At 36.0% G+C, this 20,885-nt stretch overlaps 2 protein-coding genes across 2 annotated transcripts; both read right to left on the reverse strand.

Annotated features, from left to right (window-relative positions):
• Positions 1-394: 394 nt before the first annotated feature.
• On the reverse strand, positions 395-14,566 carry Ppcs (phosphopantothenoylcysteine synthetase). The gene is made up of 7 exons (XM_076119761.1): positions 14,425-14,566; positions 12,503-12,661; positions 9,269-9,497; positions 8,693-8,907; positions 8,272-8,457; positions 7,629-7,731; positions 395-7,514 (listed from the first exon to the last, which is right to left on the reverse strand). The coding sequence occupies exons 2-7, from the start codon at positions 12,632-12,634 to the stop codon at positions 7,411-7,413; spliced, it is 969 nt and encodes a 322-aa protein (XP_075975876.1). The 5' UTR covers positions 12,635-12,661; positions 14,425-14,566; the 3' UTR covers positions 395-7,410.
• A 195-nt stretch (positions 14,567-14,761) lies between these two features.
• LOC142976484 (arabinose-proton symporter-like) lies at positions 14,762-20,885 on the reverse strand. Its single transcript, XM_076119880.1, has 11 exons — positions 20,612-20,885; positions 20,149-20,310; positions 19,273-19,435; positions 17,713-17,834; positions 17,181-17,425; positions 16,885-17,018; positions 16,568-16,691; positions 16,125-16,220; positions 15,799-15,989; positions 15,410-15,537; positions 14,762-15,236 (listed from the first exon to the last, which is right to left on the reverse strand). Exons 1-11 carry the CDS (start codon positions 20,673-20,675, stop codon positions 15,100-15,102), a joined length of 1,566 nt encoding a protein of 521 aa, XP_075975995.1. The 5' UTR covers positions 20,676-20,885; the 3' UTR covers positions 14,762-15,099.

Raw genomic sequence — 20,885 nt, forward strand, 5'->3', positions numbered from 1 at the left:
TGAACTGAGAAGCTGTCAGATACACTTTTTGTTTTTATTTATCTGTCGCTAAAGAGGTGGCGCTACTGAAACGGTCCTATCAATTAGTGTTATATTTCAGCATCATCTTTCATAAAAATACGTGCGTGCACTGTGCAGTTACAATAAATAAGTTAATAAATAATTACTATCCTCCACTGGTAATTCATAAATTGATGGATCAATCAAATTAATTTTGTGTATACCGAACTTTGAAAGGCACGGATTTGTCGGAGCATAATAAAGTTTGTCCGCGAGACATGGACATAGCTGATTAAATCAACAGGATGGATTCCAATTTTTAAGTCGTAAAGTTAAGGCAACAAAGGTCTTAGAGTTAAGGTAATAAGGTTTAGGGTTAAAATAAAACGACGTATTACATTAAAATATGCCAAACTATTTAATCGACTTGTCTAAGAGTCCACGTATCAGGCAGCATAGACGCTAACGTACAGTACAATATCACAACGATAGATACCCATGTGTTACACTCTGACTCGTCACTGCAGGCACAATACTTGTACACCTTGTTGTACAACGCGGAATAATGCTTTTGGCCTTACATACCAAGCATGATATTGCTAGAGAATTAAAAATTTGGAAAGTAAAAGTTAGTTGATTATACCTACTACAACCTTCCAGTCTGAAAGTGAATGATACTTTAAACTGTCGTGCCTGTCATGGAAATGCAATTCCCATCTACCAAATATGCCATTATTGCCCATTATGTGCCAAAACGTCAGTTGGATGACACAGTTAACAGGCACATAATGAAAGTTACGAATTATGTAAGGACAAAAGCATTATTTTCTCACACATCTTAGTAGCGTGAACACACAGATCTTGACGATTTCTGACATTTTACGAACTAAGCTCGTATCATGGGCTATAACTAATCGTCTACAAGCAATCGAGTGACAATTCAGAATACATTTTTAATAATTAATAGTAGGCATTTCAACACTAACGTTGTTAAGCTGAAAAACCACGTAGATGTTATTTAATTTTATAAGGTTTTGTTCGGAAGGATCAAGATGTGTGTGTCACGTTACTATACTTTCTAAGTTTGTAAGCCTAGCTCGACTCTGTATTGTGATGATATAACGCTGACGTAGTGGAAAATACAGCCATATGTTCGTAGAGGGGCTCGTAGCAAGTGGCTACGCGTAGGCTGGTCTACGCGGTTTATGAGGGCTACGCGAAAGTTGGTTAAGTTTATTTTTACTTTAGAAAATCACTTAAAATAAACTAAATTATAAAACTATTTGATGATAATCAGTATTTTTTTAAAGTTAAGTCGTAATTTCTTCAAAACATATTTATTTGCCTGTAGTAGAACCAGTACTTCGGAACCAAAGTTAGTCCATTTAACTAGGAGGAAGTATATTATCCACGCTATTTCCACTACGTCAGATGTCTAGTTCATTTTCTAAAATTGTTGTTTTGCACCTTATTGTCACGTACATAAGGATGATATTAGAACATACAGATAGTATAACTAGATACTTAGAATATTTGGATTTGATACTTGAAGAAAACGGGAACCCCACACGTTAACGTTCCATAAAATATGTTATAATAGATATAAACCATGATACATACATTTACACAATCAACGCCTATGTGATCCTGTGACATTTTGTGTGAAGTCATTGGTGGCTTGAGAGGTGAAAGACTGAGACAGAGAATATATGCTATCTCTGTCAAGAAAGTAGGTAAATAGATGGAATATGATATTGAAATATGAATTATAGAATAGTATAATATAGAAGATGAATAGCATGAGAAAGAGAGAGAGAGAGGAAGACAGAAAGAAGAATAGCATGGATTAAATAATATGTATATACGATATGAAGCTATGAGAATCAAGAGATACAGACAATGAAAGGCCATAGATCGGGGCTTTATGTTAAATTCTTTAAAGTTATAGATAGTTTAGTGTAAATGGTATGGAAAATGTCACACAAACACATGTTCACAAACAGATACATATACCTATCTACGTAGAACATCCTATAAGTCTGATATAATTCCACTCCGGCACAACATTTATACGATAAATACCCTTTATATCCAAATAATACTGCACTACGAGAACCAACCACTTGGAAGATCAAACGATATGAAATGTGAAGAGAGATTCATGATTCGCGCTTTGACCATATTGACAATTGTTATAAAGTCTACCAATGGTTCTTAGCGCTTATTGTTAAGGTTGCTGGGTAGCAGTAGATAGCGTCTTCTACACATAAAAGTTTAGAGAAGTTTGTAGCGTGTTGAAGTACACAATTTACCGTGCAGTGCACGACGCACAGTGTCACGGCCTGACTAAAGAGTACAAGTCTTGTAGAGGCGCGAGTCTCTACTAGTACTACTACTCTATCGACTATCGACAACCGGCTACCCATCGAGAAATTTTGTATGATATTTGATCAGCGCCTCTAGCGGACAACAGATAAACTATTTTGCGGTACATTATTAAATGCCAACTTTCGTAATAGTAACGACTTTACAAAATCGCGCCACAGGTCTGATGCCAGAACAAAATATTGTGTGCAGTGGTTGATTCTCATAGTACAGTTACACACCCATTAATTTACTATAAACAGGATTAAATACATTCTCCAAATGATTACCTTCTAAAATTATACGTCGAAATTCAGGATACGTGGAACATTAATACTTTATTCAATCTTTTAGTTAAAATACTAGTATTTGTTCAAATTGTTGTTTGAACCATATGGTGCCTACATTATGTAGAAACATGTCTGAACAAACCTTTACGATTTATTTATATTGAAGTTGTATAATTTTAAGTACGGACACTGATTATAATAGCATAATAAATAGAACATTAAATTGAAGTAAATTTCCTTGCCTACAATATAAATAAATCGCAATTCGCATACATTCGGTTATTTGTGTTTGCATATTCGTCTTTCGTCTCATTTACTCATATGACATGACATGAGACAAAAAAGTACAATTTTATAACTAACAAACACAAAAAACGAAGTGTAGTTACACCTCTTTTCAATTCAAGTCTTTCCTAAAAATAAATGTCGTTTACAATAGAGCCGTTCCTTCGATAAATCTATTTTCCTGACAGGTCAACAGTCGACAGGGCAGTTAATATTAGAACTGACCCGTCGCATTTACTTCCACATACGTAAATAAAGAACGAAAATATTTAAGTGTACTTTGACACGTCAATTAAGAAATATCCCTTCTATTCTGCAGCGGTTTTTTAACATGAAAAGTAAGTTAAAGTTTAAAAATGTCTATTTACCTTTTAGTAACAGCCATTTTCTCTATAATGGGGTCACAGAATTCGCGCGGGAAAAAAACACTCTAATGAAATATGATAATAAACAAACCAGCGCCCCACATTACGTAACAGTCACTATATTCACCAAGGACTATCAAAGTGATTCATTTAATGGAAGTCATCGAAGTAATCAGACAATCTATCTTACTTAAATACGAATACGGAAAACGTTAAATGAATTAGAATATAGTGAAAACACCTTTCTAATACATTGTTTACAATCCATTGCGCGTTTCCTATGAAGCATATGAAAAAGAATCCAAACAAACCGAGCATTGTATTAGCCACGGCGATTACACGTAACTGTTATCGCGTCTCGTTAGGTGTGATTAAAGCAGTGGATTAATAATGAAGTTCCACACCGGGCATTTGTTCGACGCCTGTAAAGCTTTTGATGACACTTGCATGTTATACGAGCGTGCACGTGCGCGGGTGTATACGTTTGTTGATTAAAAGTGCCACCAGTTTGCGAAAATTGCCCTGATTTTCTTCCCCGCGAGATTCTGTTCCTCCATTTTACCAAAGTAAAAAAGTAATTCGGCTTTCGCCCCTCGATGGTCTCCGTCTGCCTCAAGTGAAGTGCTACCGCTAGCTTATATCACTAATATCTAAATGTATATAGTAAAAAGTTGGATAGACACTAAATGGATTAAAAAACTCTTTGGAACGACTATGTTTTTTATAAAATACTAATCTGGATATAAGTAAATTATACTTTCGAAGGTAGCAATAAAAGTATCGAAGATAATTTAAGGAGTATTTTGTTCTGTTTGAGTTGCTAGCACAATGACGTCATTTTGACATACACTAATTCTAGTACAATTAGAACTCTAAGCCCTAGGCAATAAAGATGATATTACAAGTTATATTAATACCACCTTCGAAAGTATGTTTGTTCTTTAAGCACCTTATACGAAAGATCGGTCACAATAAACAAATAGTGAACGCTAAAACAGAATGACACGCACAGACAGACAAACATACATTTGTGTGAATATGATATGTTAAACTTTTATTTATAACATTCAACTTTTAAACAATTTAAACTCTCATAAAATTTCTGTTACAACATAACTTTAATAAATAACTATTTAGAACTAAGGCATTCGGAACTAAGGCTTGCTTGGTGTAGCGACTTCCACGTCGCATTTCAATCATCCCTTACATTCTGCGTTAACTCGTGGTCCAGAAGAATACACTAGAAATAATACACATGTTTATATAACAATATACGAACAACATTTACATATATTTAAGACATAAAACATCAAAAGTAATAATATTATATTTCTTATAAAACTATTCTTCGCATTACTAAGTAGAGCTATAAATAAATAATAAATAAAATCTACATCGAAAATAAATACTTAAACATAAACAAATAGTTTCACTTGCAAAGTTAAAATTATGAAATAAGTAGTAACTGTGCAGATGAATCTTAAATTGTCAGTTGGACTGTAGATGGCAGTACTGTAGCAATATTGATTCTACAATTTACCACTGCAAATACTTTTTTCAAGAATACCAAACTCTATTTTCACAAAAATACTTTTAAATAGTTACTCCACATCAAAATTTTAATTATTTTACAGATCAAATTGTTATATTTTTAAGACACATCAGCACTACAGGATATTAATAACATTTAAAAATAATGCTTAAACGCTAATATAATCTGATATAAACAGTAAATATTATTTGAGATTAGCCTACCACATCAAACCGTTTACTATTAAATCAAAACCTTCTATTACCAGCAAAAACAGATAAAACTATTCAAGATTTATATTAGAGCCATCTAGCGAAGTTTACTTGAAGTGGTGCACACATCCGATATGAGATTCAACATCGATAAGTGACGAACGAGTGCTTATAATTTAATCTTTATTTTCCATCTGTTTTTGATATTAACAGAGCTACAATTTACGAATACAGATAATTAATGTTACAATAATGATATATTTATAATATAATATAGCGTAAAACGTTTAAAATCCTATTGGAAGTTTGTCGATACATATATTTTGAATTTAGTATGTACAGTCTATATTCTATAGTTGGTATACTTAGATAGATCTTAGAGTTAGGTTACAGTATTAAGTTATAGACATACAAAATCTAATCGTAGTTGAAGTCCTATTGGGGCACCAAAGAGTTAGTAGCAAGTTTTCTACATTTATGCGAAAATAAGGAACGTAATGCATAGAAAATAGTACTTTAGATCGTTATCAATCATTCATTAATACATCGCCATTTTAGATATATTAAGATAAGTCTGAGGCATTATAGTCCTATCTTACCGGCGACATAGTGATGCCATCTATCGGGCACATTCGTAATCTAAATAAAAAACAATTTACGATAATGCTGTATTTAAATCCTTCTTTATCTTTCATCACCTATTTTATTTTCAGCTGTGATATGAAGCTCGAAGAACGTCATAGACCATTATAGTTATGATTATAGTGGCCTCGAGTGTGGCCAAGGGCTATCGTATCGTATGATTTGACCTACTACGATATGAATGAGTCAATGAACTCATGTTATAATAAAAAATCATGATAAGTCTAATCTTATTTCATGCGAACTTTACTGAAATCGTGACAAAGGAGTTTTAACAATACTATTGATTCTGCAAACGAATTTAAATCGAAATATTTAGAACATAAGGTTGATTTTCATCTACCATGTATTAGTAACTTATGACGTGTAATGTCGGTCAGAGTAGGTCGATTGAGAGTGACCTAATCTTGTGAAACACCTATGAGAAAACAATGGGAAACAATTACTAAGTTTTTTCTATGTATTTGTTAACGTCTCGTGATCAGTTCATACATTTAACGCAGTCACGTGATCCCTCCTATAGTCACGTACGATATTTTTGATAACCGTGTGACCAAAAATGAGAAGTTATGATAAAATATACAATATCATTGTGTCGGAAATGAAATATAAACAATGAGTTATCACCGTATTCCCTAATTAACAGTTACAATCAACGGAAACGGCGGCTGATGTTACGATAACACATCTTACGTCAATCATCACGTGACTGGAAATACCTAAAATTCCACTCAATATTTTGATATTGAACTGATCTTAGGTAGTTATAAAGATAAGGTCCATTTTAGATTTTGAAATGTAAATATTTACGATAGCACTTATAGCCTGGTGTACGATTTGTTTATAAAACGTACGTGAGTCAAGCGACTCAGTTAGATGCTTAAGATTGAAAAAAATTGTGAAAAAGGTCATTTTCATTGCATTACCCAAAGTTTCATGAAATTCAATGAATCTGAGAAAAGTCTTGCGTATTGTTTCACATATTTAAGTTATTCATGCAATCTTTATAGCCCACTCTAAAGGTCTGCTAACTAAATAGAACGCAAGCTACCCCCAAATATAAAAATGTAGGCTCTATGTTACAAGTCCATCTATACTTACAGACACTAATATTGATATAAAAAGTTTTAAATTTAGGTTACAGACACTCCAGGAACTAATTACAAGAAAGTGTAAAATACATTTAATATTTTAAGTCGATTTTTGGTAGATTTTCTATTCAAGTTTGATATGAAGCACTTAGTTTAAAATATGATGTATTTTATTCTTTGCAGTAATTTAGGCCCAGTGTTGCCATACACTCGCACACACAGTGTAGTATATGTACAGTAAGAATATATTAAGATATATCGAGGTTACATTACGTTTGTCGATAATGATCCGGCTCAATTCCAATAAACTTTAAACAATTACACAATGTTTTTTATTTACGTCAGGATCCAAGACGCATCATTACCGACAAACGATTCTAAATTTAGACAGACTACCCCGAGAGAGTTAAAATCGATACAAAAACGAGAACGTCAGTTCAAAGTCACACAGCTCTAGATAGACACTAATACGGATATAAAAAATGTATACATCGTCTCGAGTCACAAGTAGTCACGCACGATAGGGCCGCCGCGGTGCACGTGTGTGGTGCACGGGTGTGCACGTGTGCACGTGTGAGTGCACGTGCACTAGTCGTCGGTGAGGTAGAGGCGGCGGCGCGCGCGGGAGCATCAGCGCGGCGCGCGCGGCGGGGACACGCGCTCGCCGCGCACCGACATGTGCACGCAGTGCAGGCGCACTATCTCGCACACCAGCGACGACTCGATGTCCACGCCTGGGAATAACCAATCAATTTCAATCATTAACAATACCACGGATGTAAACACCTGCAAACTTAAAGTAGTAAAATTCAGAATTGAGAACAAAAAATACGAATAAATGTAATTACCGGCGTGCACCTCCTCCCTGGTGAGCACGATCTCCTGCGTGACGTCAGGCGACACGAGGATCACGCGGTGGTGACGCGACTGCAGCAAGTTTGCTACCACCATCTACAACAAATGACCGTTTCATGTTTAAAGTCATATTAAAACAATTACCTTAACCACTTACAATACCAATTACAATAACATAAAATAATAAAAATATTTAGAATACCAATGTATGATAATAACATATTCAAATGAGTCTAATTGAATTGAATAAATTGTCAAACATTCAACAGAGTCAAGCTAAGGGTACGACAATACTTTAAACTGAATTCGCTTATTTAATACCATTACTTATTAGAAACTAGCTGACCCGCGCAACTTCGCTTGCTTCCAATAAGAGAGAATGGGTGAAATTTTTCCCCGTTTTTGTAACATTAATTACTGGTACTCTGCTCCTTTTGGTCGTAGCGTGATGATATATAGCCTACGTCCTTTCTCGGGTATCAATATATCTCCATACCGAATTTCATGCAAATTGGTTTAGTACTTTAGACGTGATTGAGTAGCAGACAGACAGACAGACAGAATTACTTTCGCATTTATAATATTAGTATGGATGTGGACATATTCAAAATAAGAGTTTGATTACAACAAGTTTACCTTATGCTTGTACTTCTCAAGCGCCGCCCTCGCCTTCGGTATAAGCAATCCTTCATCGGTCTCCAGCTTGAAGGAGACCACGTACGCCTCGGGCACCCACAGGTTCACGAGCGGCGCCAACATCTTCGGCACCAAGTGCAGCTGGATGATTGGCGCTCCACTTTCTGACTGCATCTTATGGGTTGGCTGAAAATAAAATATTTATATAATGTTTTGGGTCGCTTTTCGTTGATACAATAAATAGTATATAAGATCTAATATATCTCCTTGTCTCATTATTTTATTAATCAAAATTTCTACAGGCGAATCTAGTCTTTGAATGATTTGAACTGTTTCTAATTTCATCTTGTCTTAATTGCAACACATGGACATGGGGTCAGAGGCTTCTAATCCTTGGTTAACAGATGAATATAACACATACCACTCTATCCTTAGGGATGTAGAAGTCAGATACAGCGGCGGCGAGATACAGCAGCGCGCGGGACCCGACATGCGCCAGACACTCGCAGGCAGCTCGCAGCAGCCAGAAGTACTCGGACACGGACGTGAAGGACAGCTGCAAGATGGCGCCCGCCGCGTGCGCCGCCTTGTAGCGCAGCAGGATCGGAGCCAGCACGTCCACGCTGTCCGGCTTCACTGCCGACAGAAGACAACGTAGACTTAAGTTTGGATTGTTATTTATTGGGTACTGGGTAACATATTGCGTGTTTGTCTTCCTTGTTATTTAATAGCGCAGGGCTTCACTTTGAGACGAAGATGACGCACACTTTAGTGTAAACTGTTTTACTGGGTAGATGGGTAATGTATTGCGTGTTGGTCTCCCTTGTTATTAGGTTATGAGGCGCATGATGAAATGATAACAAATTAGGTCTTGATTTTCAACTATACATTTTTGGCAGTCCTTGTGGTGCCTTTCAGTTTTTAGACACAACTGAGCATGAGCGCTTGACAAACGTTCCAATAGAAAGAGAAACATAGTTCTTCTTAACATACTAACCTGAAATCGTAGTATTAGGACCTCGGTCCTGTATCTCGAGCATGTCCAAAAGCTTCTGTCCAGTAAAGTGTCTGGTGAAAGGCTCTAGGGACTTCTGACGATGCATGAAGATCACCGCGTAGCCCTGCTCGAGGAAGTACTCGGCCGAGGACGAGCCGCGGGTGCCCGCGCTGAAGTTGTCCACGAAACGGACCGTGTTGTGCTCTAGGGGGACTGTTGTACCGCCAGACTGGAAGAAAGTAAAAAGAGGTGGCTATATCGATGGCCTTTAGTACAGTAGACCTTAAGTAAATTAAGGCTATCTAGGAAATTTCTTTAACTTTAGGCTTCAAGAATAAGTGACGTTTGGATAAAACGCGGTTCTGGGTAACCATTAACTAAAAACCGTGAATTTGAATGTCTCCGCGTGTAACGCTTTTTCTGCAGTAGGTGATTTAGTAGAAATGTAAGAATTTAAAAAACGTGGTGGCGTGATAGCCCCAACAACGAGTTCTGTAAAAAACATTTATAGTAGACTCAACAGTAAGTGAAAGTGGGTTGATGTGATATAAGTAAAACGGGGACGGAGTTAATAATGGTGTCTGCAATGCGAATGTGCCACATAAATTAGGTCGCGCAGTACGTCTAGACACCTTAGATTGTTTTATAGAGCCACCTTATTAAAGGAAGGCATTAACGATCGGCACGCATGGGACCAACGATAAAATTACTGCCGTAAACTAAATGTAGATCCGCTAAAGTTTACCACTAACGTTAGTAATTTGCAGTAGAAAATACACGCAAATTACAGTGGTTACGTGAAAAATTAGGACAAACTCGTTCTGTGTAAATTACCTAAGCTATAGGGAGGCCTATTTTTAGCGATGGATAATAAATGACTGGAACATTTTAGTGATTGATGTCGGCTTGATATTAGCTCGATTAATTTTGGCGAGCTAGGTGCCTATCGATTTAAGTTAACAACGCGCGTGCTGTACGCCGACGCTTGCACGTTAAATAGGCATTTGGTTTCCGAAACAAGGTCAGCCGCTAGCCATACCTATAGAAAATTATCTTACGTAGAAGGAATGTAATTATTTGTGTTTTCAGGTCACTACATATACTTAGTAAGAACGTTAATAAGAAAGCTCACGAATTTGTAGTGCGAGAAATATTGTTATACATTTGTTTAATACCGAATTCTTTCATACCGATGAAATTTCGGCAAAGGCTAGTTTAGTATACAACCTTTGAAATAAGGCTTTGGGGGGAAAGTGCCGTACGTCTCAACATGAATCTATCGTTGAACCAAGTATCAAACGACGATATTTTCAGATGGCATTTTATCTGCGAACGGTCCACTATATTATTATATACAAACAGGTTTTTTATTAGATTTACCTATAGGAAGACTCTCAAGATAGCAAAGCTGTGCCAAAGTTTCTCTAAATTAAGCAATATCGATATATGTTAAAGAGGGTGGGTTCCATCGTTACCAAACTTTACCACTACTTCTAGACCTTCTAGTCCCGCCACCTGACTTTTGGGACTAGAAAGTGATTTGTACCTCGTAAAAAACACGAGTAGGCTCAAGCGACATTATTGGTATACTATAAAAAGCTATTTGTATTCATAGTCATACAAGTTATATAAATGAAGTTGTACATTAATATAATTAACCTACTTTTGTACTACGTAGGAGTACCAAGTAAGCACGATCAAAACGGGATAACTTTGCAAAGTTACGAGATGAAGTAGCTCAGGTGGAAATGGTACAAAATGCCTTGCAACTTCAAGAGACCATACAACTAAATAGAGAAAGAACTACGATTCCTTAAAGCTCCATCATCCTTCTATTCGTAATATATTATTTGTATCTGCCAAGCCCGTATAGACGGTATATGAGGACCGATAGCAATCATTTAAGTTGGATGGCACCGACAAGTTTACGAACTTCGACCTGACTTTGTACGGGTAGTTAGTAACTACCCATCTAATTATTTAGCTAGATCGTAACGTTGCGCGTTTCAAAGTCTATGTATATCAACGTAATATCGTGCTAATAATGCAGTATTCAATGTATATACAATAGTTCTGAGATTGACTAGTGTATCGTTTGCAAATAGACTTGAACATTATGATACAACTCCTCAATTTAATGGTAATTTACAGCCTTTCAAAAAGTTTAACTGTACAATAACTACTTCCTAAAAAACTACTATAACAATTATGTCCAAACACATCAATATTAGTGTAGTCAGTATCGTATAAACGTTATCTCAAATACGCTAATCTGTTTGTCGAAATGAGATGATTCCGTGGAAAGCGGAGCGTGTGGTGGCTCTAGTTAAAGATCACATAATTATGGTAAGTGCAAGCTGGGTAATTTTATTACAAGTGTCGGCGTAGCCTCGCCGGTGCCGACGAATGGAAATTACATATTTTTATGACTATCTACTTCGGATTATGAAGGACTGTAATGTGCAAATTTATTCGTTCACTGTAGGAGAAAATGTGTTTAGGCGTGATATATGATTATCAACTTGGAGATGTAGTGTTTTAAGGTGCGTACAAATTGGTATACGCTGAACGTACACGAATATATGTATACGCAATCGTTATGAATCAAGACAGTTAGAACGAAGAAATATTTTACATAATACATAGGTACTCGTCGGTATTATAACCACACTTTTTACAGATCATATTATAGACCCATTTTCCCCGAAACTTTAACAGCAAACTAATTGTAAAAATATATTGACAATTTTGTCTACGGGGTCGAAAATAAAGCGTAGGATATCGACGATAGCGTCTTTTTTGGGTGAATAGAAAAAAACGAATGCACGTAATTTAAGGTAAAAATCTTACAATAAAGTAATTTTTGCAACTTTTTATTTTCTCGAAAATACAAATATTTATTTATCGATACACTAGGCAAAGATAAGAATGGCATGTTATCAATGTAGAACTATGTCATCGCACAACAAATAAACCTGATTTTTATTATATCAATAAAAATAGTGCTGAAATTGTAAAACGAAAAAGTTTTGCCTGTGAACATACTTGGTATAGAGGTAGAAAACATAATCAGCCCTTGTACTGCTATAAGTTCATAAAAGATTGATTAAATACTCCCTTATATGGCTCCACTGGTATATTTTATACAAATTGTTATTTTACAATAATTATAATAAAAAATATTAATGATGTTATAGTTAAACACTACTTTATTAATATAAACAATGGACTTACCGTCACAAGTACAATTTTGTTGCCGTACTGATCATGTCGCTCACAGAACTCCTTGAGCAAGGAGCGGTTGTCCTCAAAGTCTGGGGGCGGCAGGTGAAGGGCAAAGAACTCCTCCCAGGTACCACTTGCCATGATGACAGATCTTGTGATGATATGTTGCTGCACAAAGTAAACAATATAAATTGTACTTCACTAAAGCCCGGTTTCTGAGGATCATTTAGAGGTAGTTTATCTTTTCAACAGTGTTTAAATCTATTCAATAACCTCAGGAACTGGGCATTAAACATAACAGTTTGAATAGATAAACTACTGCTAAATTTGCCTCAGAAACCGGGCATTACTTAGTGCCATGGACTCTAGGCTTACCTTCTACTTTAATTGAGGAACTCCTAACCCAGCAGTGGGTCAGTTATGGGTAAAAAACTTGATACTTATGAGATAGTTTACACTACCATATTGTAAGATACAATTACGTGGTCTCTACTCTGATTGACAAGGTAAAATGATACAAATGTTTTGTGTCATTAAAGGTAGTTTAATTTTGATTTAAATAAGATTGTTATCTCTGTGATAGGCATGTTTGTAATTAATTATGTAACACTCCGTGACTAATTATATTAATAACCATGTCATAGTTTCCTGTTCAGTGTTTTACTGGAGTAGTATTTTAAACTAAATGCATATAACATTGCCTTAATAGAGGTAGGTAGAGGCCATAAAATGCCACTTGGTATAATCATTGGCACAAAGTGTCATTGTTTTAACTTTTTCTTTGGTTTCTGCCCATCTCTATGGAAAGAAAGTGTGATTTTATGTATGTATGAACTGCCTTAATAGTTTTTCTAAAAAAATTTTAGTCTGACACTAAAAGTAGCATAAAGTATAACTGACTAATATGGTTTGTCAAAAAGCTGTGATATTACCTTTACCAACTTATATACAGTTGAAAACGGCTACAGTAAGTTTAAACCACAGACCTTGATAAAACCAGGTCTTACTATAAATAACTTTCACCGTAATAGCTGGCTGGAGTCTTCAAGTCAAAGTTCCTCACTACTATGATGTAAGGTAGTGAGTACTACACCAATTGGATTATGTACACCCAAAATGGATCACTGGACACATGATATGTTTGGATCAAGCTTAACTTTACTAAGGCTTCATATTAGCCAAACAATTGATTTTACAAAATGCTTGGATAATTACTAATAGAAGCATTATGAAAATCATAAAATGGTCTAAATAAATAAATATTAGATTTTATTTCTGAGATTTAAAAAGAATCTAATATGCTGAATTGATATGTTAAAATCAATAAGTGAAATATGAGTACCTATATTAATAAAGTTTAAAATGAAATGACTGAGCATATATTTAAAAGAATAGGGAGGTCTTTTACAGGTTAAATATTTTGTCTATGCCTGCCTTTATTTTATAAGACTTATTATCCTACCTAACCTTAGTGTTTTAAATAAACACTCATATGATTGAACTGAAATCTTATCAGACTAGTGTTTCTAAATATAATAAAAATATTGTAATTATTAAGTAATTCTTAGAAGTAGAGGTATTTGAGAGAAGAGTTCTTGCTAGTGTTATCTCTAAGATAAATATAATGTCTATTTACTTACACAAGTATATATTTTAGAATATATTGAACAGATTCCTTAGCCCTTGAAATTTAAACCTTCGGACTGTAGTGTTGTCCACTAAACCAAACTAGAAACTTGTTTTTTTCATAAACTCAACCTATGGTCTTAGCTCAATGTTTATCTAACCGACACATATAACCTCTAAGACATCTTTAACTGATTAACGAGTGTCTACCAATATTTACTAGCTCGGTTTATAGAAAAATCAATGCGTTGAGGGACCTTACGGCATCGACATTACAAGGACGGGAATATAACAGTTATTATCACCTTTGTAAACAGCCAGCTGTCCTTGGACGTTGCTCAGCGGGGGTCAGCCGCCGCCCGCGATCGATGTTTTAATTTAGAATAATTTAACTCTGAAGCTGAGTGCTTGCTAGTGATAGAAATCTTTATCACGACGACTTTTTGATAACTGAATGTGACAGCCAGGGTCAGGTGCGTTTACGACGACGCTTATTGCTCGTTAAGTTTACGTACAGCTATGTTGAATTTATAAACAGTCTTCGTAAACGTTTCTTTTTTTTTGCTATTTGTAGGGGGACAATAGGATATTGTAGTGATTGTAGTTAAATAATGTAACACGAAATTACTTAATCTTTATTTTATTACAAACGTTATACCTAAGAATAAATAATTAATTAGATTGATAGGTACTAGCCTAGGTACTAATTTTATCAAAAAACGTCGTCTCACAGTTACGGTCATGGAATAACTTAGTATTTCCGTGGTTACAGCATTTTAAAAGATCAAAGGATTTAATAAACAGTTGCAAACATGCGTTACATTCAGTCACGTCATGGATTTTACCACGTATGATCCTATGATCTCGGATCTTTTGATTATTATATCTAAACTGTAGCAAAGTTGTCAATGATGGTTAGTTTGTTTTTACAAACATAACATCATCTCCTTAAATTAGACAAGAATACGATAGGTTTTTAATTAATCTGCAAGATTTCTCGTTTGATTTCCATTCACTTGATGGGGTTCTTCTCGTATACTTTCTTGTTTGGTAAGCACTGGTTTTGGAGCTTGCAACCGTCGGTCGTCGGGCAGGAATGATGCCACTATTGCTGAAACTAAGAAAAAAACAGTCTTATTGAAGGTTGTGTAAATAAGTAAATTATAATTTTAAACAGTATAGAAATAGTAGGTAAACCATTTTGAATAATCGATTCTTTCGATCAATTCTTTCATATCAGGTTGCAGAACTATAGGTTTATTAAAAACGTAAATAATAATATATACTAACCTGCGAAGAGAGAACCAAATAGGTAAAACCCGACGTCGCAATTGTTTGTCAACAACAAGTTCAGAATCTGGATCGAGGCAAACACCGTTATACGTCCACCCGTCATGGGAAGTGCAATAGCCATGGCTCTGCAAGTAAAGAAAAAGGTATCAATTCTTATTAAAGTAACAGTATGACTTCGTTTTCCATTAAGTTTTCTGGCAGACGGCGAACAAGGGTGTGCTAGGGGTAAAAAATGACACAAGTGGTAAAAAATATGGAAGCCCCATTAGTGCGATTCAGAATATATACTTACATACCGGAAATAGTTTAACTGTCCGTTTCATATAATATAATTATGAATTGATTCTTATTAGTAAGCTTTTTACGAAGAAAAAGTGATTGCCCACCTTAAATGTGTAGGAAACAGAGCCACTGCGATGGCAGTGTACAGTCCAAGAGAAACGATACCCAGCAACATGATGGCGAAGAGCACTGCGCTGCCGATGACGTTGGGCACCAGGTTGACTAGGATGCCGGAGATTCCACACAGCGATGTCACGATCATGGCAATGTTCCGACGACCCACTGTGTTGATTAACTGGAATACATTAAAATTACGAATTATTTAAGTATTAGAGAATGCAGAACAAACTTGATATCACCCATATTTTGAGTAGCAAGAAGTAAATGGAGGCAGTTCTTCTGAGTGGAATATAAAAGAGTTGTAGCTTACCAAACTGATACATATATTGAAGACAGACTGCAGTACTCCAATTCCAAGCACCATTAACATGGAAGTTTCGTTCAAGGCACATGGTGTGGCATCAGGCTGAAAAACAAAGAGTGAATTTATAGTTCTAAAGCTGAAATATAGAAAAGTGTCTCTCTTTTTTTGTCGACATTATTCTTCTTTCCAAGAGTTATGTAACTAAGCCGGTTCGCGCCGTGACAGACAGAAGAGACTGGGACATGAGACCGCTACTTACTTGACTTTAAGTTATCCATAGTAAGAAACAGTTCACAAGCGAGACAAAGACCGGAGTCACAGTAAGTAGTTGCTGTCGCTGTTTCCAATCGCGGTCTCATGTTTCGGTTTCCTGCCTCTATCTCGCTTGGGAACCGCCGCCGTTACATCACCACCATAATGATGTGCATTTCTTAATTCTAATCACTCACATCAGCTGGAGCGGCTTCCATGTCCAATACTCCACACATGGTGAGGTCAGTGCCCTCACCAGTCTGAATGATACGTATAAACTGGTCTGCTATTACTGGCAACCAGACTACGAAACTGCCGATTCTGAAACACGAGAAGATTTGGTTAAATCAGTTATCAGTGGCGCACCTTCTTTATAAATCGGCTTGAGAAAAGCTAGCAGGGGAATACAGAAATACTATTTTTAAACAAACCACAGACTTCGGGGACTTTACACTATAGGTGATGAAAGCTGAAAAAAATCGATAAAATATAAATATGTTTTTGGATTACTTACTGTTGGAACATATAAAGAAGAGTGACGATGATGGTGTACTTGAGTAGAGGTGCTTTGAACAATGGCACTATCTGGTCCTTCGTTGAAGAGGGTCCGGCACTTAGTATAGATTCATCTTTCAACAGACCTTTCACCTGAAAAAATATACAAATGACATAAATACTTTAATAACTTTTTTCACTTTAGCAATTTATCCTCTACTCATTTATCGGGATATGAAAGATGTTAAAAGTTGGGAGTTCGTTAGGAGATTAATTGTCGACAGCAGATAAAGAAACGGAAGGTTTTAAACTCACCTGTAATTCTTCCTTAGACTTCAAATGGTTGACGTTGTGAATGACCCGCAGTATTTGTAAAGCTCTGTCTTCGTCTCCTTTAGAGAAGACGAACTTGGGACTCTCCTGCATGAAGAACACGCACAGCGCAGTGACGAGGTTTGGTAATGAGTACACCAGCATGAGGGTCCTCCAGGAGTTCCAGTAAATACCAAGAGCCGGCAAGTGAATTGAAAATCTTAGAGGAATTATGGGAATCGCCAGTACTGGAAACAAGAAAAAAAACGCATTAGAAGAGATATATTATAGATCGAAGACATTCGCGAAGCTTTGGACTTGGACAATCTGCAGACAATAAATTTCTTATAGGTATCATCTTTACGATTTTTAGGCGTCACGGCCACGCAGCTTACATTATCACTTAGTTCTAATGATACCAAACTATATCCGCAGATTATAGTATTAAGAATTACTATAATCTTATTAGGATAGCACAGATAGTGATATGTCACTTAATCATATCTTTGCCTATGTACTACGATGTTTTACTTACACGCCATGATTCCCTGCGCTAGGAGGAACAGGCTGGAGACCATCAGCACGACAATGTTCCTCTTCGCCATCGGAACACTCTCACTGAGCAAGGTCATTGACATCGAGTAAACACCTGATGCACTGGAATTAACGAACAAATCATTTTTAATACTACATTGTCCATTGAAAGTCAACAATACCTAAAACACTACTATTTTTAATAGCCTGTATTGTCTTAATGCTGAGAAAAGGCCTTCCCCACAGTTTTCCACTGTAGCCTATTTCCGGCTGTCTTATTTCATTCTGGGTTGTGGGTGTCAAGCTCGTCTGTCCATCTTTTACGGGTCGCCGTATACCAGTTACCGTGGCGCAGTTTGTCGTTATTTTGGCCTATGGACCATTCTCAATTAAGTATATCATAAAAGCGGGTCCTGGATGTTTATTAGTTGCTTAATTGTGCAAATACTACTAAATCTTTTGAGGGCGATAAGTATCTGGTAAACAACTATTTATCTGTCTAGTTACTGCATAGGAGCCAAATGGGATCAATCGCCGAAGATAAAGTTAGACGGCACAAAAACTACTTAACAATTATTAGGTTACACATAATTTTGTCTACGTATTACATTGTCAAAACAAGAAAGCACACCTTCTTTTTGCCTATCATTAATTTGATTGACTCTTGTTCATCAAACTCTTAACTTAAACCCTTAACAGTTTCTACGATATTAAACCACCGATATTGTATCGGTAGTTGGGACGGATTGTACTTAGAGACCGTGATCTTTAAAGGGATCATATTTATCATTTCAGCATTTTTCTGGGAGTGATTTAGATTTTTGCGCCGTTCTTGGTCAAGTTGATTAATGCGATAATTCTTACATAACAATATTAGGCGCACCTATGCTTATATAGCACTGTAAATCAATGATTAAGTAACTTATCAAATATTGCGAAATTGTTCAATAGATAAGAATTATTATGATCAACTAGCAATTCCACATGTTTAAAAAATCTTTATTATTCCATTTCTTTTATTTTGCTACTTTTTGTATAAATAATAAATAATGTTGCATTCTTCTTCATTCTTTATTAGAAATTATTGTATATATTTGTGAAAACGGCCAGGAAATCTAAGTATTTAGTAAATATCGTGTTAGTCTGAAATATACGAAAGATGCGGTGGGGGGCTGTGTTTTATATTATCGAGTGATATCTAATAAAAAATATTTCACTATTGTTTCTGAAAATGATTCATTAAGATTCTTTGACGATATGCTCGTATTTATCATATCTAAGTAAAATTGAAGATCAAGATCTTTATTCCTGCCTTGTTGACTAAATAAAATCGTAGATCGGTAACACATAGATCGATATGAAGCGAAGCACGAGTTGTTTATGCAAATTGCCTTACGAATCGTATCACCTGCGGAAGAACGAGATTATCAGCGTAGATTGTTGCAGAAGAAAGACAAAAACGGGCTTTTGGTGGTTTAAACAGCTTGTCTGATCACTGACCGAAAATTCCCTAACCATAAATCGTATATAAGAGATGAAGGAATAGTTATGTAGTACTTACAGTAGTGACGCAAGAAACTGGACTATAAGCAGCATGACCCAATTGACGGAGAGGGTGCCGATGAGGTTGACGACGGAGCTGGAGATCAAAGAGATCATGAGCACGAGGCGCCGCCCGCGGGTGTCCGCCAGGTAGCCCCAACCCATGCCTCCCAGGATCAAACCTGAAAGGAGAATGTTTTGATGGTAAGTATCTATAATATTAATGATTTTAAACTCTCGCGATTCGTCCTCATAATATTATAATAAAAAATGACAAGACTTTTGGTATTTTGTTTGTTATCCGACCCTTACCCGTAAGTCGCGAAATGGCCCTTATTCATCTTGTTTCTGCTTTCTCTTATTTTCCAAGTATCATTCTCTAATTATGAGAATGAGACTTAAATGCAGGCAATGAACCTTAGCATGACATAAGGTACTTAGGAATATAATCAGAATTTTTCATGCTTTAAGACAATTAATCGGACAATGGGCAATCTGTCTAACGGTTTATTGAGACAACATTGTTATCAAGAGCTCGTGACAGAATTGAAAAGATAATTGGATGAAACAGTCAACGTTTTAATAAAAAATCACGTTTACACTAGAAAATGCGTTGTACAAGCTTTTAACACGCGTTTATTTACTGTCACCTTGGATTTTATAAATATTTTTCTTTATTTTTGAAGATGAATGCCGTATACAATGGTAAATTGTAGCAGCAGTTTTTCTGCTAGATTTCCCACGAAAATAATGTGCGCTAAGTACTTGGATAATCGAATTCTTCGAACCATTTATGTGTAATCGAGTAAAAAATATTCTACCTCACTTTAGCAAAGTATAGACTTATAGAGATGGACTGTGCTGTATGCACGGGATGTAGTACTTAGGTACTCACCGACCACAGGTCCGGCAGCCAGCATGCCCTGTTGACTGGCTGTAGTGCCGAGCTCACACGCGCTGGTGGGCACCAGGAACGTGGAGCCATACCCGATGCAGCCGAATGAGATAATGCCGAACCCGGTCAGCAGCGTGAGCAGGTAGCTGTACAAACCGAACCCTGGAGAAGAAGAAATAGTGTAAGCTTGTAAAGGCTTAATATTTAGTTCTTGGATTACTTTAGCAGTCAAAGAGGTTTACGAACGTTGTGAGGCAATCCCGATCCTTACACCTATTTGAGAATATGTTTATCCACCAAAATTTGCGGGGAAGCCATGAAATCTTATAGGTACTTGATCTTTTTTCATCTCTGGTGGAAAGCTAACTTTAATTTCATTTAAGGAAAAAGCCTGTTTTTTACCTTTATCTGTCTGATAATAAATGTACGGAAAATAAATTAGGTAAATAAATAAAATACTCACCAGCTTTGTCGATCGCAGCCTCGAAAGGCAGCTTTTCTGAACTTGTGTTTTTATTCGGCTCCATATTTCTATTTAGTTACTTCTCTAAATGTTAGTCTTAAGAATATTGATCAGGCACGTAATTTATATTATTTACTACTTAATACAAATATTTTTTTCACTTATATTTTAATTTTATTGAGATTTTTATTTAAAACAGAATATTGTTTTTGGTAAGTATGACACCCTCACGTGTGGTTTCGAAGGGTGCCATTACATTAATTACTACAAAACG

The sequence above is a fragment of the Anticarsia gemmatalis genome, chromosome 11, assembly GCF_050436995.1.
Source record: "Anticarsia gemmatalis isolate Benzon Research Colony breed Stoneville strain chromosome 11, ilAntGemm2 primary, whole genome shotgun sequence".
Lineage (NCBI taxonomy): Eukaryota > Metazoa > Arthropoda > Insecta > Lepidoptera > Erebidae > Anticarsia > Anticarsia gemmatalis.

Excerpts from the sequence above, each read along its gene's own strand:
- Ppcs (XM_076119761.1), bottom strand. The coding sequence starts at position 12,634 with ATGGCAAGTGGTACCTGGGAGGAGTTCTTTGCCCTTCACCTGCCGCCC. Across the intron at positions 8,908-9,268 it reads TCCTAATACTACGATTTCAG|TGAAGCCGGACAGCGTGGAC; the intron begins GTTAGTATGTTA and ends TTCTGTCGGCAG. Across the intron at positions 7,732-8,271 it reads TTGAGAAGTACAAGCATAAG|ATGGTGGTAGCAAACTTGCT; the intron begins GTAAACTTGTTG and ends CATTTGTTGTAG.
- LOC142976484 (XM_076119880.1), bottom strand. The coding sequence starts at position 20,675 with ATGGAGCCGAATAAAAACACAAGTTCAGAAAAGCTGCCTTTCGAGGCT. Across the intron at positions 19,436-20,148 it reads GGCTGCCGGACCTGTGGTCG|GTTTGATCCTGGGAGGCATG; the intron begins GTGAGTACCTAA and ends TTCTCCTTTCAG. Across the intron at positions 16,221-16,567 it reads TGGAAGCCGCTCCAGCTGAT|CCTGATGCCACACCATGTGC; the intron begins GTGAGTGATTAG and ends TTTGTTTTTCAG.